General features: G+C 41.8%; 1 protein-coding gene across 12 annotated transcripts in view; it reads right to left on the reverse strand.

Annotated features, from left to right (window-relative positions):
• The window catches only part of DENND1A (DENN domain containing 1A), a 471,719-nt gene that overhangs the window by 183,070 nt on the left and 260,681 nt on the right, over positions 1-27,968 (reverse strand). For all 12 annotated transcript variants that reach the window (XM_059657971.1, XM_059657972.1, XM_059657968.1 and 9 more), the window contains 2 exons: positions 23,188-23,288; positions 5,996-6,041 (listed from right to left, as the gene is read on the reverse strand). In XM_059657971.1, the coding sequence (XP_059513954.1) occupies positions 5,996-6,041; positions 23,188-23,288 (147 nt within the window). The remainder of the gene's footprint in view (positions 1-5,995; positions 6,042-23,187; positions 23,289-27,968) is intronic.

Raw genomic sequence — 27,968 nt, forward strand, 5'->3', positions numbered from 1 at the left:
AGACCAAAAGGGAACTTTGACTGGGCACCTGGATGCTGTGCCTGGATGGTGGCTCAGTGCTGTTGGAAGCAGTTGGTGCATCTGCAAAATTAGCTCCAAGAGCCCCAGGTAAGCCTTCCCAGATACGGATGGTGAGAGAGGGAGAGGACTGCTGTGAGCTTGGCCTGGGTCTGCGTGCACCCGTCACAGGCCTCCTGAAATTGCACTGGGTGGGGGTGGGGGGAGAGGTAGTGAGCCTGTGCACAAGGTACCTGGGTCTCACTCCCCCTGTTCCTATTGCCTGGAACTATCACTTAGTATATAGCCTAAATTTATATCCTCAAACTGGGCTGTAGAAAAAATATCTAATTCATAAAACGTACTTGGAAATAGAGAGGAAAAGTCAGAATCTAGTAAAAGTGGTGCTTAAAACCTTGAAGAAAGCCATCACTAAAAACACTTCTGCCATGACTTGGTAGCAAGGGAACCATTCGGAAGCTTGGGTTTGGGACGCTAACACATCTGAATTTTATATACGTGGTCATGGTGTGTAATTTACTTAAGAATTACCTTGATCTTTACAAATATCAACTTACTTTATTAACATGGTTAAGCAGTTTCCAAGCATTTTATATGGAAGGACTGGGTTTCTAATGGCCCAGAAGGAGAAGGCCTGACCATGTCCCTCCCCTATTTACACTCTTCAATGGCTCTCCATTGCCCTATAAAGTTCAGACTCTTTAACACGGCTTACAAGGCCCTGGATGGCTGGCCCTTGCCTGCCTGCCTCAGCTCTCCTCTCTCCCTTCATACTTATGTTCCTATCAGACACTGAACTACTCATACTTCCTGGAAAACTCCATGGGCAACACTTTAAGTCTTTGTAGATGCCACTACCTGTTCCCCTGGCTGAATTCTTATTGATATTAGATGTCAGTTTAGGCATTCCCTTCCTCTGAGAGGCACAGCCCTCAAGGCCAGGTTCAGTGTCTGCCCTACCAGAGCCTATGGCATCCCAAATTCACTGCAATTCTTTCTACTTGTTTACACCTGCTCTAGACACACCTCTGTGATGGTGGGATTATGTCACATTCACTATTGTATATAGACTCATAGTACGAGGCCATGGCTGGCACACAGAAGGCTCTCAAAATATGACTGTCGAAGGGATGCTTACTGCACACCGACTGCAGGCCAGACACTGGGCTATGCTGGACATACACAGGGCTCATTTATGTAAGCCTCATCAAAATCCTAAACGGTGGGTTCTGGCTGCTATTGCAGATGAAGAAATCAAGATACAGAGAGATAAAGTACCATGCCTTATTTACAGCAGGGGGTGGGCAAACAGGAGACTGTTAGTAAATTTATCAAGTTCTACAAAAGTGTCACACCCATTCCTGGTACAGCCCTGCAAACATGGAGGAAACAGGGCAGGCACAAAACAGTTTGTTCGAATTCTCTTTCCCCAGGAAATGAGAATGATAACAATGATCCCCGGAACCTAAAAGTCCCTGAAACACAATTTTAAAGCCATCAACTTAATAATGTAAGTGGCTTTCAGGACATTGACAAAATAAAAACTGCAATGATTGTTGGCCTTTGTTGAATTCTTTAGGTGCCAGGTACTGATAACCATTATCGCACCGCATCCTCCAACAGCCCCATAGGGGAGGTATAGCCATTGCCCTCGTTTTACAGGTGAGAAAAAAAGCTCAGAGGTCAATGACCTTGCTTAAGGTCATGCAAGCAGGAGGTAGGGGAGCCAGAATCCCGAACCCTCCTGCTGACCGGCTCCCTTCACTGCTGCTCGTGTGTAGGTGGAGTTTCATTTACAGACAAAGCTGAGCCTCTGTCTGGAACTGTCATTGCTACCACCTCTCCGTCCTCCTTCTTAATCATTGTATCACCAGGAATGATATAAAATACCCTGATGTCACTCTGAGGCCTGTGCACCAAGCATTGTTTGTGAGGCTTAGAAAGGAAGGTCTTCATTTATCAAAGAGGAGAAGCACATGCTACCAGACATGGCACAGAAGAGGGGCTACAGAAACATTCCTAAACTAAACTGAGGTCGAGAGAATAAAAGGAAACAGTCACTGTGTAATCAGGCCACATTTTGGTATTTCCTAGCTGCCAGCTAACATGATTATTCTCTCCAAGAAGAAACTAGGTCTATGCCAATATCCTTGGCTATCCTGCTAACTTACCACTAGACTCCAATTAATGTTTGCTTAAATGAAAGAACGATATAAAAAGGCAGAAGGAGGGATAAGAACGATGATGAGCTATATACGTGCAACTTTACAAGGAAGGCAGGCTCTGTAAGAGGATGAGGCTACCATTTAACAGCAAAGGGCCTCCTGTAAGAGAATTAAGACTGGAATTAGGTCTTTCCCCAAAATAACCTTTTTTCAAAAAAGTCGTATTTTGAGAACACTAGGTTATAACTTATATTTCTTTTTGTGAAACAAATTTGAGTGTCATAAAAATGGTTAAAAAGTCTTCCTATGGTAGCTTTTTCTAAACTTTTATGAACATCTGCCACATTCATTTGAAGTTTAAAAAATTCTGGCACATATGCAAAGGCATAATAAGGTGCCTATAGCTTTCAAGAAAAAAATAACAAGACAGTCAAAAATAAGCCTCTTGCTGAATTGCCAGTAAGAAAACTAGAATGTGGGAAGGGATGGGCCTTCCCAAGCTCCTTCCTTAGACAGGTCTCCTGTGGCCCTAGGTACAAGCTCCTCCCCCAGTATTACAGCCCATAGTTCCTGGAAGAAATCTCACGGGAAGCAGCCCTCTCATTTGAAGGGTATAATAGAACCACATAAATCCAATCAAAAAGCACAACTAGACCACCCGAGATTGAGTTAAATCCACAGGAGGCGATGAGAAGACTAAATTCCAAGACTGGAAGTTCATGGTTGCCCAGCACACCCAGGAAATGCTACTTTATTCAGAAAGTGTCAGAGCTGGCTTCAAATGTGGTGTACTACTATTTTTCTTCTTCTTCTTCTTCTTCTTTTTTTTTTTTTGAGCTGACCACGCAGGAGTTGAGCATGGCAAATTCCCCCCTACTCTAGCTAATTGACAGAACTAAGGTTTATCTTGGCCAGTACTTCCCGAATCTTCTCACTTAAAGCTTCTCAAAGGCTGAGCAGAGTCGACTCACTCCCACTCACCTAAGTGCAAAACTCCGTCGCAAGTGCTAGTTTAAAAAATTATGCATATTTTGCATCTCATGTCTTATAAACAAAAGGCCTTCTTTTAAGTTACTTACAATCATATGAAAGTAAAATAATGTACTCTGTCCATCTTTGCTGGGTTCTCCGAAAACTTTGATGCCTATTGGGGGGCTCTGCATGTGCTCCGAATTCAGCTTCCCAGGCATTCACTCATCCTTCTTTTCTGAAAGCACCTGCCTGGTGCCCTGACAGCTGCTGAGGACACCACGGTAAATAAAACACAGTCCTTGTTCCCAAAGAACTCATGCTCCAAGGGATGGTGAAGAGGATTGGGGAAGCAAACATCTACCACCCAGAGCAAGAGGGACAGTAAGAGAAAGACGATGACAAAATGGGAGGATTTCTTGAAAGAGCTGGAGAAGGGCAGGACTTAGCCATGCAGAGGTGTGGGAATGTGGAGATGGCTGGGCTCGGTGAGCACACTGGCTAACAAGGGACACTGAGAGGACAGCAGGCGTGGCAGCAGCAAAGGCACTGAGCAGACTCAGGGGTGGTGCAGAGCAAGACTGGAAGGAGGGCCACTAAAGGTAGAGCGAGCCAGTAGACGTCAACCCACTACATGCCGGGACTGTGAACTGGATTTTATATTTTCCTTCATACCTCCAGGACCGATAAAAATGTCTGGAACCTAAGAGGCTTTCATTTTGCTAAGCAGATGAATGAATAAGGCTTTGCAAGAATCCAAGAAAAGCAAATAAAAAGTCAATGAAGGCAGTAAGGAAGGAACACGGCGAGAGACATGTCAGAGAGCTGGTACCTATTTAGAAAGAACAAGGAAGAGGAGTACTCAGCCATGCTCAGTGTGTCCCACTTTGGTGACTTTGCAGGCATTGGTACCATTCACAGGGACTGGGGACACCGGAAGGGGAGTGATGTTGTGTGTGTGTGTGTGTGTGTGTGTGTGTGTGTGTGTGTGTGTGTAAAACACTGAGTTTGAGACATCTGTAGCAAACCTAGGTGAAGTTCAATTGGTACTTGAAACGCTTGGACCTGTGTTCAGAGAGAGCCATGCTAGTTAGAATCACAGCTGAGACTGATTGACATTACCTTGATAGCTGAAACAGAAAGCCTTAAACAAGATGACTGAGGGCAGGCATGTGTAGAAGAAAAGCAGGCAGAAACTAGAAACTTGGACAATGCTGATGTTACCAGGAATGAAAGGAATCTGATACAGCCTTGCTGGTACAGTCTGGTGGGCAGGAGGAGAGGCAGAAAGGAGCTGTGCACTCCAATAGACCAAATGGTATTTAGATTAGTGTTTCAAACTCTGTAACAATTGGCACTGACGGCCTATTAGAAGGTGTTCAATTTAAAATTTTCACACAGGAGCTTTAAATACACTCCCGAATTTGACAAACAAAGGTAAAACACCCAAGAAATCTCTTCAATCTGATCTAAATACACCACCCAAGATAGTCCATAAACTGTGTACGGTATGTGCTCAGGGCTGGGTGATGACAAGGAGGAACTGTTAACAGAATGTAGGAGCCACATGGCCGTCCTGTCAAATTAGAAATTTGAGCAGATTTCTGTGGTCTATTTTGATCAAGATTCTCAATGTCAAACAAACAGGTTTTTCGATAACCAACTTGTTTCATTTTCGTAAGCACAATAGCACAGTGTGCAACAGTTAGCGAAGAAGCAGGTGGTCCTCGTCGACGTGAAATGAAGGGAACAGAAGAAGAGAAGTAGCACTTCCTTTAAGACATGCAAAGCATCATCACAGACGGATATGGCTTTAGATTTTTCCGCTGAGAGCTTATCTCCTGTGCAAAATAGGCAAGCCCCCCACCTCCCACCCCATTTTGCTCTAGTACAAATTTAAGCTCTCTCCCGAGGAGGGAAAAGCTTGGGGTTCATATCTACAAATCAATGGCACTCACAAAAGCCCAGATAAGTCCTTTAAAAGAACTGCTATCTAATTGGTACAGCCATGCAGAAAGCAATCTGTCATCAGTCATAGCTTTGACCAAGCATTTCTACATTACGGGTTCTATGCTAAGAAACTAAGTAAAATGCAGATAAAACCTTATGCATAAAGATGTTCACTGAAATGCGACTTATATTAGTGAAAAAGTATAAACAACCTAAATGTCCTAGAATAACAGAAAATGGTTAGGTTGTGATATATCCAAACCGTGGAATGACAGGTAGCAAACTGAAAATGATTCTTATTGAGAATAAATAAAAACATGTTGAAATCCCCATGCCATAATATTAAGTGACATATAAAAACAAAACTATATATAAAACACATATCAATTAGGTACATTTATACAAAATATATATTCATAAAATAAAGACTAGGAGGAAGAGCAGTAAAATGCTAACTAACTGGTTGAATTTAGAATAATGGAATTTTGGATAATTTTAATTTTCCTCTTTATACTTCTCTATATTTTTACACCACATTTTCTACAATAAAAAATGTAACACTGTTGTAGTGGTTTAGAATAAACATCATTTTGAAAGGCAAATCATTTCCCTTCCCTTGTTCAAACCCTTGAGGACCTTTTTCCTCCTGCCTCTTGGAACTTCGCTCCCTCACCCATGAAAACTGACAATCTCCATGCAGAGAGGACAAACACTGGAACAAGGGCCCAGTGGAAAGGGTCTGAGTGGACCGCTCAGCTCTGTGCCCTGAGAGGGCATTGTGCACCAAGCGCTGCTCCCACAGGCTCCCACGTGGAGAGTGTGAATTCAAACACTGTCTTTTCAAAACAAAACGGCCAAGTAGGGAGATGTAGGGAGGAAAGGTGCCAACTTACCTCCATTAAACTTAAATGGATTCCTATGAGGTAGGGCATGGGAGCACTGTGAAGAGAAACAGAGACACACAGCTGCTTTAATGTCTGTTGCTTCCGACAGAAAATTACAGATGGTTCACTATTTGGAGAAAAACTGTTTTAATAAACGTATGCACAGTTACATTTCCTTTCACAACAAAAATCCTAATGTGACATTTTGTTCCCAAGCCTAGAAACTTCAGAAGAATTTCAAAATGCAGGCAGCACTGGAAGCCGCACGGGTGGCAGGAAGGACCGACTCTGGCATTAGTCCCTAAAATAGCAGCTAGGCAACTGCCTGGTCTCAGCTGCCTCATCTTTAAAATGGGATGTTAGAAGCAAACTGGTAGAGGTTGCTATCAGAACAAGAGAAAATATACATCGAGTGATTAGTACAGTTTCTCGTACAAATGGGAACTATTATTGCCACAATTATAATAGGAAAAGCAGTTAACAAGGGTGAATAAAGAATGATTTTTTATTTGCTGCTTCCTTCTGCCATCAAGAGATGTGATCTAACTGTCCACTCTGATTTGAAAAGGCACATAGAGAGCAACCAGTAAGCACCTCCTCCCCAACTGCACACAGGCCATTGGGTGACACTACAGTTCACAAAACCCCTTCCCATGACGTCATTCACAGGGCGGTGGGCTCCTAAGCTGGAGACTGAGCGGGAGACCATGACCCAGCTCCAAAAGTCTGAAAGCCTGGGCATCATGGAGTGACTCTCTTTGGTTTCAGGATTCTGTGCACCCCCTCTCCCCTTCTCCCCTCTCCCCCTCACCGCCCCCCCCCACCATTATCACTTATGATGTTACTTACCAATGACAAATGTGCTGAGCATTATATAAGGAAGCTCAAATTTATCTTCCTAATCCACACAATAACTATACAAGGTAGGTATTATCTCCATTTTACAAATGAGGAGACAGGTCCAGAGAGTTTATGTAATGCCACAGAACAAAGTAAATGGAAAACCTAGAATCTGACTTCAAAGTCTCTTCCTCTGTGCCATACAGACTTTGTAATACCAAACCTAAAATCCCCAGGCCCACCTCCTACACGACCCTTTTCTTGGGGGTAGGGGATGGAGGTCAAGGAGTAAGGAGGGAGGGAGCGACTGACAATTTTTCTCTGTCTCTCCAGTGTGATACATATATATGTGATACATCCTGTGAAAGGTGCAAAGGGTATTTTATGAGCCTAGAGATAAGATATCTGGCTCAGACTGAGGTGACCAGGTACCTTTCCTCTGGGGCAGCTGGGAGAGTGGGAGCAGACCTGCAGGCTGGCTTTCTTGGAGACAGGGTTGGGGAAACACGGAGTGGTAAGAAATGAGAAAGGAGAGGTTTGCTTCCAATTTAATACTAAGGAGTTTAGGCTTTTATCCTGAAGCAATGGATAGGCAATGAAGGTTCTAAAACATCAGTTGTGCATTTTAAAATTGCTCAAACATTTAAAAATAAGAAAGGGCACAATTCCCTCATTACCATTTGACAAATAAAATTCTTCAAGCAAAAATCGTTCCCCAGAATATAAAAAATGTCCTCCTTACTAAGATCTCAGCAGTAATATATCTTGGAAGCCTGTAAAACAGACTTGAATATTAGCAGCACAGTTTGGGAACTATTCTCCTAGAAGACTTTTGTATTTGACAATAGCTGAAGAAAGAATTATATACACAACTGCAGTGAAAGTGGAGTTGTCTTTTTTCTTTCTTCCTCTTCTCTCTTTTAAAAATAGGTATCTGCTGTGCACATTCAGCTTCTCTTCGCTTCCAGGGGCAAGGAAATGCCCTACGATATTTTTTCCCCTTAAACTGTAAACCATTAGTTTAGCTGCCAGCTACATAAATGCTCAAACTTCCCAGTGTGCCTGGCTCTGCTGTCCAAGTTTTTTCCAGTGTACACTGAAATGAATGTGTTTCTAATTAAGTAGCTTCAGGAAAACGACAGCTTCAATGTCAAAAATACAAAGTCTGAACCCTGGCAGGAAGTCTTAGGAGTACAAATGTCTCATCTAGTGGAACCTTGCCTAATATAATGAAAGGAAGCAGGAAGAGTGCAGAATTCCAGAAAAATGGCCACTTGTCAATATGTCCAGAGCACAGCCTAACACATAGAAGGGAGAAAAAAAAATCCATAATGTTTAATCAAATCTTTATCAACTTTTCTAGCTCCTACATTTGATCCTGCAATTGACCAACGACGCTGAGTTTCAATTAGTATTTCTAAACTGAAATTCCAATCAATGAATTAATGCACAGAAAAAAACATTCCAACAATTGTGAGACAGCAGTGAAAATAAACACGTACAGCAAAAGACTCTGTATAATTCAACACAAACACAGGCTCTTATCTGAAAAAGAAACATTTTCTAGAATTCTAAATATGTCGGTTTTAATGCCATGCCCTTTTGTCCTGCAATAAAAAACAATGATATCCTGAAAGAGAGGAAGAGGAGTCTTACAGAAAGCACTGCAGATGCAAGAAGGGACAAAGTGGACACATTCCTCAGTATTGGTAAGGGGGCCTTTTTAAAAACCCAATTATTTTCCAAGGAGTAACAATGGCCTATCATAGAAATGTAGTTTCTTAGCCAAGTATTGTTAGGGCTGCAACAGCTCTGTATTTAGAAAATATTTAAAACACATTTATTCTGAAATCACAGCAGCTCCATGTTTTATACAAATGCAAATTTAGACAAATACCTTTTACATTGTTGTCCTTTGCTTACAAAGCCTCAAACACTTCCCTGAATCTACTGAATTTTTGCTCTGCAGATATACTAATTACAAATTCCAAGTGGAAAGAAGGGGGAAAAAAAAAAGAAGCCCAGAATCTCCTTAACATCTCAAAGTAGTAAATATGTAACTGGGTAGTTCTAGGTGTGTTCTGAAAACAATTTCTATTCTCAATATATCTCAATAATCATTGCTGCTACTGACTCATTTTCTTTGAAACAAGTTTTCTATGGCTTTTTATTGCCGAGAGAAGTTTTCTTGGGGGAAAAAAATCACTCACCCATTATCATGTCATCTTAACACAACTACTTTTATTTTTATATTATTCTCCCCCAATATAGGCCATGTAAACAAACATTTTTATATCTTTGAAATTATAGAGTGGATGCATTTTATTGTTTTCTCCTTGGCTACATTAACATTTCCCATATTTTATAAAATAATTGTGATTATTATTTTTAAAACTGTGTAATATTCCACGAAGTATAGATGTACATAATTTATTGAACCCTATTCCTAGAATTAGACATTAAGTCCCTTCCATCTTTTCATTATAAGTTACATTCAATGAAAAACAGCGTCATGTGCACAAATTCCCAAACATGGAATTCCTAAGTCAAAGGGCAGGGCTGTTTGTTACATCTTTTGTTATATTTTGGCAGTGCGTTTTCTAAAACAGTAATACCTGCCCCAGTGGAAATCTTCAGGACTGTTGCAGGGATTAGAGATAATCAATAAAGCGCCTACCATAGAAGCAGCACATGGTAGGCTCAGTAAGTGACTGTCATCATGTCCAAACGGGTTATCTCTAAGCCTCTGGCGTGGAGAGCACCTCTGGACCCATTTTCTTATTGCCAAAAGAATGGTTTTCTGTTCCTGCCTGGTTCTGATGGATAAACGGCAAACCTTGGTGAGGATGGTAGACTCCATGATGAATGTGGGGTGTTAGACCTGCATCCTCTCTACACATGGGTGTCTCACTCCCAGCACACTGCCCTGTCACCTGTCTACTTACTGAGTTCAGTAGGGTTGTTTATCACTTTCTTCAGATGGCAACATTTACTCTTTTAAAAAACAATCCTCACCTGAGGACATGCTTACAGGCAGGAAGGAAGGGGAGGGGAGAGGAGAGAAATTGGTTGGCTTCTAAATGCTACCTGATTGGGGAATCAAACCCACAACCCAGGTTGTGCCCTGACCGGGAATCGAACTGGCAACCTCTCAGTGCATAGGACAATGCTCAACGAACTGAGCCACTCTGGCCAGGCACTTACTCTTGATTTTATGTACTACCAAGAAGGCAAAAACTGCCAAGTAAACTGATTTATTACTTTCTTATCATGTAGGATGACAAATTTTGAAAAGTACTTATCACTCTTCGGCATACATTAAAAGGAAAATAGAACAAAATGAGTTAAGCTATTCCTAAAAAAGCTCTTCACATTCAGAGTCCGACTCACCTGAATCATTTTCTGATTCAGAGTCATCAAGATGTCCACGTTTTCTCAAGGGTATCTCGGTAACAAAACAATAAAACTTCATCTACTAAAAACTATCTTCCTTTACTAGGTCCCAGAAAGAACTTGTTTGTTGCTTTTCAAGAAAATATGAATGCAAATATCTGTTTCACTAATAGCAAAAAACAACAACACTGTATTCTCTGCTCTGGTACCTTTCAGCATTCACAGCAACTTTACATTTCAATGCAGAATCTGAGTGCAATTTTGCAGACATTTTAAATGACAATTAGACACAACATGTACAGAACCAATAACACACATCATTAAAGTGGTGATAATATTAACAGTATGACCAAGTCCATGCATAGGCAGGCCATGACAATTGTGTCACAACTACTCTGTGGCTAACAGCGATTGTGGGATCCCACTGTACATCTCTGAATAGCCGATTAGGGGATATCTGTACTAGGCCTTTGTTCTCTGGGAATTATTGCACTGACTTCAGCAGTTACACCCTGGAAGAGTAAAAGCCATTCTTTCCCCCTTCTCTCCTGTAAAGGAAAGGCTTTCCATCGCTGGTGTCAAGCAGTGACAATATGATGACCTTTACCTGAAATGTATGTTCAGTTTGAATCCTCTTAATGGGAAAAGGACCTCATATTTATTGAGCTACTAACCCAGCTGCTTCAATGCATTACTTATCCATAATTCTCAAGGCAAGTCTTCAAGGTAGCACTATTTTCCACATTTTCAGAATGGGAAACACGCTCAGAAAGGGAAAGTAACTTGCCCAAGGTCACACAGCTAGCAAATAGTAGAGCCATATTCAAATTTAGGGCTGTTGGACTGAAAGCACATGCTGTATTCAAGGTTCCCTACAGCACACACTCGGTATTTCAGCAAAAGGAAAGAAGGCAGGGCTGAGTTACCAAGGGAGATATTCACCCAATCCTACGAACTCTGGGCGTGGAATATACACCATTTCTCTTCCAGGTAAGTCCTACAGCATGAGCTCATTCCTAGCAATGATCAGGCATGAATATGGACGCTGCAGACTTATTAATGGCGCTGCAGTCCCTGTACATTACTACGGCACTTGCACAATTTGTTTAATTCCTTTCCTCCAGATAACTTGAGCGCTCTTAATTATGTTCCCTTGAGGTGAGCAGCAACTAATTGGAAAAGAGTCAGGCGAAATTTAAAAAGAATTTAGAAAAGGACACTGGCTGCTCAAATACATAGCGTGCGGCTTCCTGAGACAGGAGGGGAGGGGCTGCAGGGCCATTAGTAAGTCTGGGTAGAGGTAGGAGGGCTCGGGCCCCCAGGTGAGCAACACCTCTTCTACTTCAGAAAGCAGCCAGTTTAGAGCTGCCCGGGGATTTGGAAGATCCACTGTTTTTATTTTTCGTTTTTCCCCATATAAATGCATAGTGAGCATTACAATTTACACAACACAGCACCCACCTTACTTCTGAGGCCCACCACCTTCTTAACCAAATACCCTGATGGGGCAAAGCGGATCCCACAAGGCTTTCCTCAGTTCACCATTTTTCAAGGAAAGGAAAACTCTGAAACAGGTCTTACTTGTTTGAGAGTTTCTTTTCTTGCCTTTTTTTTCTTTTTCTTTTTTGGAAAAGAAACAGAAGTGTAAACACAGCTTGTCCAAGCATTTTAAATTCTGTTCTGAAATAACGAGGCCTGGCATTGTTAGAGAGGTTCAAGGACGAAAGAAAGGGATAAAGAACAAGAACAAAGAGCATACAACACATCGTGTTGGAGAACTCAAATAACCACAGCTTTGGTCTCACTGAAAGTGACCAGAGAGATGGTCTACAGGCCAATAGAATGGCCACTGCTGCACAGGGAGCGAGGGAGAGCAGCCACTGTTTACTATGCCTTTGCCGGCACTAAGCTAACGGCTAGACGGGCATTTTCTCAGTGGATCCTCAAGGCAACAGTGTGAGGGGGTACTATTACTACCACCAATGTATAGAAAAAGCAATGAAGGCCTGGAAGTTGAACATTCATTCATGTCACACAGCTAATAAATGACAAAACTGAGACTAGAACCCAAGTCTGTTTTCCTAAGATAAAGCTTATTATTTCCCAGACCAGCAATTGCCAGCCTGGGAAGGAGGAGTGAAAGGAGGCTGGAAGACTTTCTGTTCCCTGAAGGCCGGCCAGCAGCCGTGCCAGTCCCAGCCCCTCTACACTCTGTCCGAACACCCCTCACCAAGGAGCTTCCTATTCTAAACCTGCCTTGGGTTCTTCGTGAGCCTCAGTCCCCTTCACCCCTTAAGTCCTGCTGCCCCCTCAAACCCCAGGTTCGGAGTGCCCAATGGTTGCTAACGCCCCACTTTTTACAAGCTTTCATCTGGGCTGTCCATTTGGCATAAGTCACATCTGATTTGTGTGATTATTTTAGACTGTCAGTCGCAGGAGAAGTGGGCGGGTTCCTGTTTCCATATGCAGAGCAGGAAGAATAAGGACAGTGGGGCTGCTACTTACGCATTGAGCGCTCACCAAACACCAAGGGCTGTGCTGGGGCTTGCGCTAACTCATCTCATTTCATCTTCAAATTATCCAACCTGCACCCTCCATTTCAAAGATTAAAAAAGGGATTCTTGGAAACTTGTGCATGGACACAGTTGATGGTGATTCCCACCCAAATCCTTCTACTTCAAAGCCTCTTATGCTATTTTTGCTAAAGTTCTTTTAACTGCTATGTCACACTTAAGAAAAAAAAAATGGGCCTGGCTGGCGTGGCTCAGTGGTTGAGCGTCAATTTATGAACCAGGAGCTCACAGTTTGATTCTGGTCAATGATTCTCATCATTGATGTTTCTATCTCTCTCTCTTCTCCCTTCCTCTCTGAAATCATAAAAATCCTATATAATAAAAGGGTAGTATGCAAATAGACCGAACAGCAGAACAACCAAACAACCAATCAAAGTGTAATATGCTAATGATATGCTAAGGCTGCTCAACCACTCACTATGACGTGCACTGACCACCAGGGGGCAGACAGTCAACTAGTCGACCAATCGCTATGACATGCAATGACCACCAAGGGGCAGATGCTCTGACCGGTAGGATAGCTTGCTGCTGGGGTCCGGCCAATTGGGACTGAGCGAGATGGGCTGGACACGCCTGAGGTCCCTCCCTGGCCCGATCGTGCACCGATTGTGGCCTGGCCTGTGCCCTCTCGCAATCTGGGACCCCTTAGGGGATGTAGGAGAGCTGGTTTCAGCCCGACCCCACAGGCCACTCCCCTTGGGAGGGCACCAGACGCAGGACTAATGGCTGGTGAGCGTTACTGTGGCAGCACAAGCCTCTCCTGATTGGGACTGATTGGGCACGAGCCCACAGCAGGCACAGTGGGGCCGGGATGAGCGGGAGCGGCAGGTAGGAGCTGCAGGTGGCGTTGGACTACAGGTTTGAGTCGATCCCTGCAGGCCACCCAGAGGGACCCCACTAGTGCATGAATTTGTGCACTGGGCCTCTGGTATATTTAGAAAAAGAAAAAAATGGTTATTTGATATTTATAGCTAAAAAATCAAATAGCCAGGAGAAAAACTACACTTGCCTTACTAGCTCTAAGAAATTAATCCATACTCTTTTTTTGTCCCAGACAAGATTTAAGGTAGTTTATATAAATATGTACAATAGGGCAATAAAAGTAGGAAAAGAAATAGGGGCAAAGGAAAAAAGTGCAAGCTGGGGTGAGGTTAGCACTTCACTTGTGTGCTGTGAGGTTCTTCACACCTGCTGGGTGCCCACAGATCTGCCTCTGAGCACTCTAGCTGCCAAGCCAAAGCGGGAACTAGTATCATAATGTGATTCATGGTGTCCATAGAGGAAAACAGTCACTCAGGCACTTGAACTTTTAAAAACAATGGTGAAGGGAAAGAGAAAATTAACATCTTATGATGCATTTATTATGTGTTGTTTTCTACATGCTGGTCAGACAGCCAACAAATATTACTATGTGTCAGGTACCACATGGTCTGAGGATAGAGAAGAGAAAAAGAGAGTTCTGGTTCCTGCCTATTTTAGGGGTAACAGCAGACATTAAACAAGCACAATACTGTGTGTCCCTGCTGCGGGCACACTTATAGGTGCTATGATCACCTCATTTCATCCTCGCAGCAATCTTGCACACCTGATCTCCGTAATTCACAGAGGAACCTATGCCTAAGTGACTTGACAAAGGTCACAGCTGGTGAGAGGCAGAAAACACTGCTTGGAAAGTAGAAGGGGTGTAAATGCCATGAGTTAATCAAGGTTTCTTTGGGGAAAAGGTATTCAACTTTTTGCCTGTTTTCCAACTGGCCCTCCCTGATTTATGAGCCATGGCAGAGGATGGTAGGGTCCCTGAGAGGAAAGGAGCAAGTCTAGACTAGGAGAGGAGGCAGAGACTGCCTAGTTTTCACCTGCAATTTTGGCAGCCGCACCACAGGTCTCACCACAGTGGAGGAGCTGGGTGTGTGTGGAGTTGGGCACTGGAGATGGTTTGCTGATTTGAGACATGTGTGGATCACTGGAGCTGATGGGTGAAGGGGGAGAGCAAGGACAAAGCCCTCTGAGTGTGGCCCTATGGCTTTGTGGAGTAATAACTCTGGGGGTTGGGAGAGAGGCCTTTAGAGCTCCAGCCACTGAACTCAACCGAATGAACACTTGAGTTACAAAGATAATGCCCGGAAGAAAACCTGTAAGGTCAACATCAAAGCCTGGAGCAGCCCTCCCTTCTGTGCCTCCTTGGTCTCCCCAAAAGGAGACAGACTTGCAAAACACCAGGGAGGGCTCTATGGCTAAGACCACTGGAGCAGAAGTTAATCACAGAGGAAAGGTCAGGAGACGGGGCTCTTGATTGCCCCAGAGAGTTCAATGAGAACCATAACAGCCAGAGCCAGCTGCAAAAGGGAACCTCAGAATGTCAGCCACCAGCAGCCCATGAGACCCTTGTAGGAATGCAGGAATGAATGAGGTACAAAAGAAACAAGACGAGAAAAAGAGAAAGAGACCTATGGAAAAATAAAGAGAAAGTAACAAAACAAAACAAAAAATGTAAAAGTTGAAAACGCAACTGGGGATAAGAAAAAAAGATTTTGTGTTCCAGGACTAAGGCATGCCACATGCCAAGATGCACAGCATCCAATTTCCTTCTTAGCCTCTCAGTCTGTCTACTGTTTAAGGGGAAAACAAATCCAGTTGAGAGATGACTCTGAGCCTAGCCCTGTGCCTAGTGTATTCTCCCTTGTGCCCAAACTCAGAGAGGCAGGGACACAGCACAAAAGCTCTCCACTGCTGTAGTTTTTGTGATGAGGGCATCACATGGTCTGTGGATCCTGTTCTATTGATGATCAGGAACATATCTAGACTGTCTTTGCTCCTAAGACCACGACACCGTGCCTTAGAAGTTTCAGAGTTTTCTAAGGGTTGGGTTCAAGACAAGCTCCCGGTCAGAAAGGAGTGAGGAATTACATACAGAATGTGTCTGAAGAAATGGAAAACCAGGCTCAGGCTTGGTCTCATAAGCAGAGATCAGAGCCAGCTCTGTCCCATGGAGGCTAGTCAGAAACGGGGCTGGGGAGGCAGCCTGCTGCCCTGTCCCACATCAGGCAGCAGCAGGGCGTCTGGAGGGTGGGACCAGCAGGGCAGGTCCAGATGCTTAGATGCAGCAGCAGAAGAGGTGGAGGGGCATGGGGTGGGTAGGCTGCAGACAACCGCCTGCCTTACCTGGGGAAGGGTCATTCCCATGGTAAAGGGACACCTTGCCAGTCTCAGCACCATTGTGGGAATATCGCTGCTGATGCTGGGGGAGAGTACTTGTCACAAAATGGAAATCTTTAACAAAATCTACATAACACAGCATTTGGTATAGATAAGAGAATGTCAGCCACTCCAGTCTACCTTATCTACTTCCATCCTACCCTGGTGTTGGGAATTTCAACTGGACTTTGCTGGGTCACATATGTATACACAAACATATACATACACACATACACAGTAATACATATTGACTATAAATACATATACAGTCATTAATAACAAAAATAGTACCTACTATTTAATATAGTACCTGTTTTGCATCAGTAGTAATTACTATTCCTCCTTGACAGAAGAGAAAGTAGGCTCAAAGAGGTTCAGTGACCTCAAAGCTAATAAACAGAGAAGCCAGAACCAAAGCCAAGTTTTGTTTCCACCATACCACACGTCATTGAATTCTATTTCTGCCACCAAGAATGTCAACAATCCCACTTACTTTAGCAATTTATTCCCTATGCAACATTTCATGGCATCAATGAAGATAAAGATTGGAGTGGAGCCATCTGATTGTCCAGATGTCACTTCACAGCTATGTCTAGATTGATGCCCCATCACCCATGTAGACTGTGCACCCTGAGATCAGGCATATTTCAGACTGTTTGCTAAGAACCCTAGAGGGAATACAGGATGGGACACGGGGGTTTGGTTCAGAACTCTACATGCACTACATATAAAGAACCTAGAACCAGTGTCTCTCACAGAGAATCAAAGTATGCTCACTATGAGTAGAAGAATGGCTTCCAGAGTCACCTGGAAATAAACGTCAGGAACTACAATGCATTTTACAAAGGCAAATGCAAAATCCAAACCTTGATTGTGTGTATCTGATTTAACTTTTCGGTTCAACTATGCCCTCAGCAAGCATCAGAAGTTAGTTACTAACTTGGCTCTTGACCTGGCTATTCTTTAGGGGAACACGAGAACTTGTCCTGATCTTTTGTGGAAATGTTTTATCACAAAGGTGTGTTAACAAGTGTCCAAAATAACCCAAATAAACAATTAAATTTGGGAAATGATTTGTGGTCCTTATTTAGGACTGCTTCTGAATAAATAAGGGAGAAAAGGGAATTTACATGGGAAATACCATATGGACTTTTTATTAGCAACGCTTAATTAGATTGCCTGGTACATAGTAAGTGCTCTATAAATATTTGCTGAATGAATGAATAATTAATCAATGATAACATAAGTTTACAATTAGCAAGTCATCAAGAAGCCTACAAGGATTTTTTTCACAAATCTTGGTGATGGGTACAACTTCTTTTCTAACACTTTGGAGTGTTAGTCAACAAAGTTTTAATATCAGGTGGCCTTGGATTGCAAATTCAGGCTCTCCCATTTCTTAGCTGTTGACAGTGGGTATGTCACTAACCCCTCTGAGCATCAATTTCTGAATCTATACAATGGAGCTAATAATACTTGCCTTATACCTTGATTTTGAATATTTGCAATAATGTTTATAAAGAGCTTGACACACACACTGGACTCAATAGATGGTGATTATTTTAATGAAAGGGAATGTTGATTCTCATCAGCAAGTTAATCCCAGAAGTGGGAAGGCTCTGCCAACACTGGCCAAGGTCAGGGCTGCCATCAGCCAAGGTAGGGATCATTCTCATTTTCATTTTCAAAGTTAGGAGAATGGTACAGATCTAAAGTAGAAAGGAACTAGCAGCACATGTTTTTAAATATTCATAAGGGCTGGAAATGTCTTACTCCTTTCGTTTTCTCTGCCATCTGCTTTTGTTTCTTTTCTTTTCATTCTTATGCCACAGCTGCAAATGAAAACAACCATACAATAACTCAAGTTAAATAAAAAAAAAATCAAAATAAAAACAATCTGAGGGGTAAAAAGAGAAGATGAATTATAAACTTTTTCCCTGAGCTCACAGACTATAGAAGCAAGAATAATGTTTAATGCAAGTTAAACCCTTCTGGAAACCAAAATCCATGTCCCATATTTATAATAACCACAATAAGAGCAACCACCATTCACTAAATGGCTCCCGTGTGCCACCTGATGACCAATATCTATAATTCCTAAAGCCTTCCTTCAAAGTTGATAAATTAAACCCATTTTACAGAAAAAAAGTGCAGATCAGAGGTGCAAAATAGATTTTTAACGGTTACACAGCTAATAAGGGATGAAACTGAGATGCGAACCAGACCTGCCTAAATCCAAAGTGCAGGTGCTTCCTCTACCACCCTCTTCAGAAATGGGAAGGGACTTGAAAAAATTAAGTTGGGAAATATTTAGGGAAGACCATTTGTGCTAAATCGATTTATTCAGATAATTAAAATCTGTGATTATAGCTCTAATTAAAGTTAACTCAGATAATTGGTTGTTGTATTTGTGAATATGCAATTAAAGTCTTCCACATAACTGTGGGGTTTTCAGCATCATACTTTCCATTTACTCACTGCATCCCAGAGCTTTGCTCTACTGGCCTCTGTTCTACCAAAGGTTGCATGACAGCTCTTGGGGTCTCTGAGCTCAAGGACCATGACCTATGCTACCAACAGCAGGGTCTGGGCTCAGCTCCTTTTAACATGTCTTTGTCCTGAAGTCAATGAACACCTCATCTTCAAGTACACTGTAAAAAGCTCTTACAGCCTACACTACCCTGTTGTCCTGAAAACTCCTAGCAGCATGTACCTGAAGAAAAACTGGCAGCAGTGGTCCTCATGTGTTAATTACACTTGCGAAGTCTATTATGCATAGAAAGGGCACCTGCTGGCAGTGAAAATGACTAGAATCTGCCCTTCCTGTGCAGTGAGTAAATTGAGAGTTCATTTCTACAGGAGATAATAGTTTTCAGATTCCATTTCGTGTATCCCCTGCATGGGGATGTACTTAACATTTAAATCATCTGCAGGGGAACAAACCTCTTTCAAATTTACATGTTTCAGGCTCCTAGCACTTTACTTAAAATGCTAGTTATCCCTGCTGACTCTTACCACCAAGGATTAAACTCAACGTGGTGAAAGTCACTGAGCACAATAGAGTTAAGTTATTAGCATTGACTCAAATTTCATGATATTTGTAGTTTCTGACCAAAGCAGTGGTAGTAGGCTGAAGGTGGTCAAATCAAGCCTTGAATGGAGGACCTGTTTATCTTTTGGGGTCATTTACTTCATCAATCTTACATCTTGCAGTTAATCAACAGATACCAATCCCCACTGGCCTGTAATCATCCTTTGGTCAAATGTCAAATAGTCCTTTCATGAAAACAAGAGACCAGGAGACCAAGCTCACACAAACAGAACCTTCCAAGATGGAACCTAATCACAAAACTCACTCAGGCTCAGAAAAACACAAGTCTTTACTTTGATTTTTAGGAGTGGAAGTTTGGGGTGACAAGGCTTAGCCACTTCCTTGACAAACCTTCCCTTCTAAGTTACACTTGCCAGGATTGCTCTCGGCCAGGCTGGTGACCCAGTTCTCCATGGAGCTAGAGTTAGATGGGAATTGAAAAGAGGATCTCAGATCAACTTCCACAGGAAGGAGTCAAACAGCTAATAAATCCTCTAAGCAAATAAGGAAGGAGGGCTAGGACCTGAGATGGCAGCTGGAAAGAACTGGCTAGAATACACACTGATTTTTTTTTTTAATTAAAACTTTTCAAATAGCAGACATTTGTCGTAGCAATATATTTAACAATACAGCTCCTAGGGCAATGGAAACTAAGGAGAAAATAAACAAATGGGACTACATCAAAATAAAAAGCTTCTGCACAGCAAAAGAAACCATCAATAAAACAACAAGAAAGCCCACTGCATGGGAGAACATATTGGCCAATGTTATCTACAATAAAGGTTTAATCTCCAACATTTACAGGGATCTCATACAACTTAACAAAAGGAAGATAAACAACCCAATCAAAAAAGGGGCAAATGACCTAAATAGACACTTTTCGAAAGAGGACGTTCTGAAAGCCAAGAGACATATGAAAACATGCTCAAAGTCACTAATCACCCGAGAGATGCAAATCAAAACAACGAGATACCACCTCACAGCTGTCAGAATGGCTATCATCAACAAATCAACAAACGACAAGTGCTGGAGAGGATGCGGAGAAAAAAGAACCCTCCTTCGCTGCTGATGGGAATGCAGACTGGTGCAATCACTGTGGAAAACAGTATGGAGTTTCCTCAAAAAATTAAAAGTGGAACTGCCATTTGACCCAGTAATACCACTTCTAGGAATATATCCCAAGAAAACAGAAACACCAATCAGAAAGGATATATACACCCCTATGTTCATAGCAGCACAATTTACAATAGCTAAGATTTGGAAACAGCCTAAATGCCCGTAAGCAGATGAGTGGATTAGAAAACGGTGGTACATCTACACAATGGAATGCCACACTGCTATGAAAAAGAAGGAATTCTTACCATTTGCAACAGTATGCATGGAACTGGAGAGCATTATGCTAAGTGAAATAAGCCAGTCAGTGAAAGAAAAATACCACTCGATCTCACTCATTTATGCATAATAAAGAACATTATAAACTGATGAACAAAAATAGATACAGAGGCAGAGAAGCATCGAACAAACTATCAAATGACAGCAGGAAGGCTGGGGAGGGTTGTGGGGGAGGGGGGAGGTAAGAGATCAACCGAAGGACTTGTATTCATGCATATAAGCATAACCAATGGACGCAAGACACTGGGAGGGGGGTGAGGGCATGTGCTGGGGGATAGGGGAGGCTGGAGGAAGGTCAATAGGGGAAAAAAAAGGAGACATATGTACTACTATTTGTAATCCTTTAACAATAAAAAAGGGGGGAAAATAAAGGAAATAAAAAAAAATACAAAAAAGGTAAAACTTTTCAATTATAAAAAGCACATTTTCTTCATCGAAATATATGAAAAATAAAATAAAAATCATGCAGAATTCCTCTCCCTCCTCCCCATTATGAATCACTGTTAAAACATTTTGATGTATTTCCTTCTAGATTTCTGCCTGTGTGTGTGTGTGTGTGTGTGTATGTGTACACACATTTAATTTTTGTGTTATATATACAGCACAATTTTGCTTGTTTTTATAAAAATGGAATCATATAGTACATAATACCTATATTGGGGCAAGTTACTATACCTCTTGTGGCCTTGGTTTACCAGCCTGTGAAATGGACCCAATAACTTACGGGTTTCTATCACTGATGCAAAGGAGATGGTCCAGTGACTGGGGCATAGGATACATTCACCACTGGCAGCTACTGTGATCACTGATGTTATTGACAGAGCATTTTCCTCTCCACAGTTCTAAGAATGTAAGCTGCTGGGTTTAAACTAGCTAACAAATTAACAACCAAAACTTTCCAAATAACAGAAAGCTAAAGTTGTACTATTACCAAGCCCTGAACACAGGAACCTCTGGGCGTTCATATCTAAAGCAGAACATCAAGACACACGGGTGAGTCTCTTCCAGGGAGAACCCTAAGGTTTCCCCTTACAGCACATGTCTGAGTGAGGTGTGTGGGGGTTATGAATCTCCCTCTGTGTGAGGGCCCCTGAGACATGTGCCTGTGGAGAAGGGACCTGTGTCTGTGTGTCAGTATGGGGGCCGTGTGCCTGTGTGAGGGTATGTGCCTGTGAGGGTGTTGTATGCGAGGGGCAGGGGTGGCAAGAGGACTGAGTGACACTGTGTGAGTCTGTCTTAGAAGACATATGCCCCCTTTCTACCTTTTCTATCTATTTTTCTCACTGTCTCCCCTCTGCCTTCCTTGGGTGTGTATTTTGTTCTTTCTTCTCCTCCACTCCCCTGGCCTGCTTACTCCTCTGTGTCTGCCTCTGCCAGCCCCTCAATCTTGCATTCAAACAACAACAACAACAGTACTGGAGAGCAAACACGGGCCTTTCCTTTGAGAGATATGGCAGTGGAAATAACTGATACCTGGTTCAGAAGCTCAAAAGGAGCAGCAAGTCTAAACAGAAGACCCTTAATCTCAGAGGAAGCAGGGGAAAGGCATGGATAAAAGGAGCCGCCTTGATCAGAAAGATGTAGAGCAGAGAGATGAGCCGATTCACTTAGTGCTAGGCACCAGAGAGGGTTGCTGAGTTTCACTTGGTGGCCCCGAGCAACATCTTTGTTGTGTCTGTGGCTTCTTGGGATGAGGGTGAGCTCAACATTCAAATTAGAAGTACTGTGGAATACCTTTAAGGTCCCAGGATGATCTGGCTACCTTGGTGAACCTTTTCAGTGGCAGGTTGGCAAAACAGGCTAGAGAACCAGCAAAAATTATGACTGACTGTACTCAATCACTTTGAACCAACGGGTCGCTTTCTCCTGAAGCTGTCAATCTCTGGCAGGCAGTGCCTTTTCCTACATATGCACAGTGCTCCCTTATCAACTTCTGCTGACTTGAACTGTCAAGAGACAATGTCTTTAACCACATTACCCTGGAGAAATTGTTCAGAAGGAAAATGGATCTGAATCAGTCTTCTTGGTGATCAATTGGAGACAAGATAGTGGTGATGACAAGGCTCCTTCAGAAACACACTTGAGCACCCACCATGAGGCAGCTTTTCTTCATGGTGTCCCTTCATCTGTTATATCATTTCATCTTTACATAATTAAGTATAGAACAACTTCGTTTTGCAGATGAGGAAACAAAGTCTTAAGCCAAGTGACTTACCCAAGGTGGTAGAGCTGACTTTAAAGCCTGCCTGCCTCCCACTGAAACACAGTTCAGTGAACACTTGAATTCCCATCAAAAAAACTTTGAGGGTTTGAAGTCTGGCTTATGCTTCCAGACCACAGTTGAGAGCAAGTCTTACAGAACGTGCCAGGACATGGCTGAAACTTGAAGACTTTGGGGATCTCAACTGTTCTTGTCACCAGTTTCCAATTTGTCTTAGGGGGAGAAAAAAATCATAGAACTACTTGGTGCTTTGGTTTCCCCAAATTGAGAAATGGGAAAAGTATTATCTACTCACTTGAACTATTAAGAACACCATGACATATATGAAAGCTGTTTGGAAAGAGAAGGGCCATGCAATCATGTGGTCTAAAATGCATGTCATTTTTGAAGCTAATATTTTTCATTTAGAGTCACCAACTGCATTACAAGTTACAGATCTAACTTCCATGCCAGTTCCTGGAGAAGGAAAGCAGAGGTGGGGAAAGCAGCGGCTTACCAGCAGTAGTCCAGCAGGTGTGGTGGCAGGACGGGGATGTACACGTGCTGCCAGAACATGGGGTAGAGCATGGCGGCAGACCCGTGGATGCAGGCTGTCAACTGCAAGAGAAGCAAATCAGAGGCTCAGAAATAGCAGTCAGAGTGAGACACTGTCCTATTGGAGTGGAGCAATAAAATTAAATACATACTTCTCAAAGTATTTAAAATAAGTTAACTCAATCACCCTAATTCAAATTTAATAAGAGCCTGCTTTTCAAAAAAACAATCTATTTTTTCCCTGATTATGAAGCTAATGCACAATGACAGTAGAAAATTTAGAAAATGGAAGAAGGGATAAAAGGAAACAAAAGTCTTCACCATCTGAAAATAATTTAACATTTTGGGTATTACATACATATGCACTTGTATTTCCTTTTCTAATAAAATTAGGATTATTGTAACTACAGTGTTCATTTGTTCTTTTTTTTTTTTTTTTGCCAGTATGTTCTTTTTTCTTCAAGTCAACATTATTTGCTGGCATTTTCCCATATCTTTAAATATTCTTACAAAACATATCTTTTAACACCACTCAATAAATTCCCTATACTATATTTAATCACTCTTCTACCATTAAGTTATATAATCAGATCAGGTCAATAATTTTTATATCTGGTTCCTAGATGTAGAATTCAGAGACGGAAGTTATAAATATGTTAAGGCGCTTAATAAATATAAAAATGTAAACATAGTAAATGCATTCACATAATAAACAGATGAAGGATGGAAGCTCCTTACACTCGCCCAGCCCTGTGCTACAGTGTCCCCTTATACCTCACCAGCACTAAGACTTGGACTCAAGTTAGCTTTCAACTGTATCTATCTTGATTTTTTTTTTTTTTATTCCTCTGCTTTGAGAAATGACTGAGGCTGAACATCTTGTCATATATTTCTTGACTATATTTTTAGGTAAATTGTCTGTTTCCTATTCCTAGGCCACTTTTTCTAATGAGTACTAGTATTCTTAAAAATTGATTTGCAAGAAATGGTACATATGCAAAGGACACTAAATCCTTTGCAATGTTTTGGGAAAAAATACTTCATCCTTATTTAATTTTCTTTGAATTTTTTGGGGTGAAAAGAAGGTTTAAGTTAATACATAGACAAATCTCTTCCTTCATGATGGTTTCCACTGCTTTTATACTAAGAAAGTCCCCCAAATCTTTCCTCAGCATTTAACTTTAATCCATCTGGAATGAATTTAGGTTTAAGGACTGAGGTGAGAATTTATTTTTTCCACATAGTTAATCAATTGCCCCAGCACTGACTAATCCTTCCTCTCCCTATTGTTTTGACATGCCCGTTTCATATTCCTTTTTTTCTTAAGAGCTAGACACATCATACAATCAGTACTTGATATAATTAAATTTTTGGAAACGAAGATATAATGGAATAAAATTGTTACAAGATTCAATACAGTGAAAGAAGGACAAAACCAACACCTTGGGAGATATGGCGATGAAGCGACAAAAGCCAGCAACACATGCTTCTCTCTGTCTTGTTTCTCTGGTTTCTGGGAAACCCGTTCCCATGAGGCCTTTGCTTCTTTTGGAAGCTATTAACTGGCCTTTGTTGACAGAAGGACATTTACGTGGCGAAAGAGTGACGTGGCAAAAGAGTGACGTGCCAAGGCCCGGTTAAAAGAATGCCAGAGGTTAGGGTAACACGAACAGCTTTAAATGGGATAGTCTGCTGATGTTTCGCAGTTGTGAGAGCTGTGTATTAAATCCGGGGCTGCTACTCCCCACCCCCACCCTTTCCCCACCCCTTTCCTCCAGAGTCCCAGTGGTTCTCGACCTTCCTAATGCCGCGACCCTTCAATACAGTTCCTCATGTTGTGGTGACCCCAACCATAAAATTATTTTTGTTGCTACTTCATAACTGTAATTTTGCTCCTGTTATGAATCGTAATGTAAATATCTGATATGCAGGGTGTATTTTCAGGGTCGCGACCCACAGGTTGAGAACCGCTGCTCCAGACACTGTTCTTTAAACCAGGTACATGTCATGAACAGAAGCTGGTCCTGCAAGCTCTCTAGAGCTGTTCCCAGTGACACACCAAGGCTTGTAGGTTTAACCCAGCCTTCTCAACCCATTTTAATAAGCTTCCATATAAAGGAAGCTGTCTGTCATATTATACATAACTAATCTCTTCAGCTTTAGAAGAGATGAGAATTTGTGCGGGTGTTGAAAGTGTAGAAAATAAACCAATTTTATTTTGATTTCACCCTGAAGTCAAACTGGGGGAGGGGGGGGGGGTGACACGGGCCTTGGGCCCCAGCTCTTTCTGACCACCCTTTAGCTGCCAAAGTACTCTTACATAAAAAGTGCAGGTCCGGTCATGTAACAACCTACTCGGAAGTCCTTGGGGACACACCTGAAACAGGCATGTCTCCACCAGTTCCCAGTCTACATGTAGAGCAGCATCTCCAGCCATAGTCTCTCCTGCCTTCTCCAAGTTTATCCTTGGAATAAAGCTTTTGCAGATGTAGGAGGCATTATGTACTCCCTTTCCTTCTTTCTCTCTTTCCACCTGTCCTCTAAACTGGCCTGAATTTGTGCCCAGAGCAAACTCCTCCAAGTGCTACCTTCCTCACACGGCTCTCCTGGGCATACACCCCACCACCAATGGGGCTATAACTGCATGTGTGTCCTCTCACTGTAAAGTACAGAAAGACTTGTCTGTCCCTCTTTTCCTCTCCATGGTCTCGATGGTACAACATGTATGTAAGTGCCAGCTAATGCAATCTTTCTGAATAAATAAAAAATAGTTCTACTTAGAATAGTTCTCCCTATTCTTTTGACATGCCCCTGACTAAAGATAGTTCGTGGCTTGGCTTTTAATAGTATTGGACCAATATTTTCATGAATGTCACAGAGTGGGGTATATGACTCAAATTCCAAAACAATGCCAGTAAGCTTAGACACAAGATATGCCTTTTCTTGGAAAATCAAGTTAATGAGTTCATTCATCCATTCATTCCATAATATAACTCTACAACACATCAGAGAAATAAAAGCACTTTAAAACCTACAAGGTGCCACACAAATGTAAGTTATCATCACATAATTCATTTGGAGTTCTCTTTGAAAAAGTCATTCAATAGAATGTTCCTGGTTGAAACAGAACTTGATTACCAGCCTCTTTTTAGCTTAAATTGGTTTGAGTCTAAAGCCTATTTCAAGTGGTATAATGGCAGAGATCTTATCTTCATACAATGTTCTTTTCATGTCTCCTTAACCTCAAAAAGGAAAAAAAAAATAAAAGGCCCCTGCCAAGCTGGATGCCAAGATTTTAAAATATCTTATCTCTCATGAAAAACAAACTTTTAAGGTATTTGATCATCATTTTCATTGGGGTTTTTCTAAGGGCCAAGTCTCTGCAATTGGAATAAAATGCATTTACCCATCTGATTAAGAAAAAAAAAAGGGGGGGGGGATTGTTGGGCTCTTTTACCAAATACTAAATAGCACAAACAATGTGTACCGTTACTTAGGAAAAGTGGCCGAGTTGACCACAAGAAAAGTTTTACGATATATCTATGCTTAATCAGAAATAACATATAAGTCTTGTAAATTATCATTAGCCACTTATTTGAAAAATAACTCTAAACCCAACCCTATTTTTAAAAATAAGGATCCTAAAGGCCTATGTTCATTTCTTACAGAATACAACATTAAAAAGTAATGAAAGTATACAATTTAGATAGTAATCAACAAAGGGGTATTGTGAATATTTTAATTGAAGTGTAAGTTGAAGAAAATGATCCTATCAAACTCTCACTCAGTGGGAGAATAGAAAGATAGTATGTGTAAAATTTGCCCAAAGTCATTAGTCACAATGAATATTCATCAGAAGCCAATTATCAATCCCATTTAATGATACCCCAAAAGATTTTGCCCTGAAGCAGCTGAATAGTCTAAGACTCCAGACAAAACTAGACAAATTATACAGCCAATAGCCAGACTAGCCAGGACACAGACTGTAAAGTAAACCACTAGTGGGTTTTTGGAGGCACTTTTAGCAAATTCTGTCCTCAATTAAAGATGCACAAGGTCACTTCTATCTTGGAGCTTTCTATACGGCTTCATTAATTTTCTTTGAGGCAAAGGAAGAAAAAGGGAGAAGGCAGTGGGGATAAGACATGAATGAGGAGTGATCAATGACAAAAAAAAATCACAGACACATTTTTGTTTGTTTGTTTAAGAGTTTAAGGTATTTCTCAGAGATAATGCCCAGACTGTCACATTCTTAGATCCCAATGGTAGCTCTGAAATTTAACACAGAATAAAAGTAAGAATCACCCCCTTCCCCCACAAAACAACAACAACAAAAACCAAATCCCAACAGTCTATGTGCCAGGCACCACGTTGGGAATTTAGAATCTTGTAAAGTATTATTTTAAAGGAGTGTGTGTGTGTTTGTGTGTGTGTGTGTGTGTGTGTGTACATACATACACCCTCATTACCACATTTCACAGATAAGGAAACAGTCTCACAGGTGAAATAATCTGCCCAAGGCCACATAGCTAGTGACAGAACTGGGACTCACAACCAGGCCTGTCAGATTAGAATGGCCACTGTGTTTCCACAATGCATAAATTTATTTTTCGAGTACCTACCCTGTGCCCATACACTGTGCTGAGGATTCTGAACTAGATGAGATACTGTTCCTGTCAGCACGGCCAAATTAGGTAGAAATGCATTTGCCTTGCTGTGCGATGAACAAAAGTCTAGGGCAAA

The sequence above is a fragment of the Myotis daubentonii genome, chromosome 11 (genome assembly GCF_963259705.1).
Source record: "Myotis daubentonii chromosome 11, mMyoDau2.1, whole genome shotgun sequence".
Classification (NCBI taxonomy): domain Eukaryota; kingdom Metazoa; phylum Chordata; class Mammalia; order Chiroptera; family Vespertilionidae; genus Myotis; species Myotis daubentonii.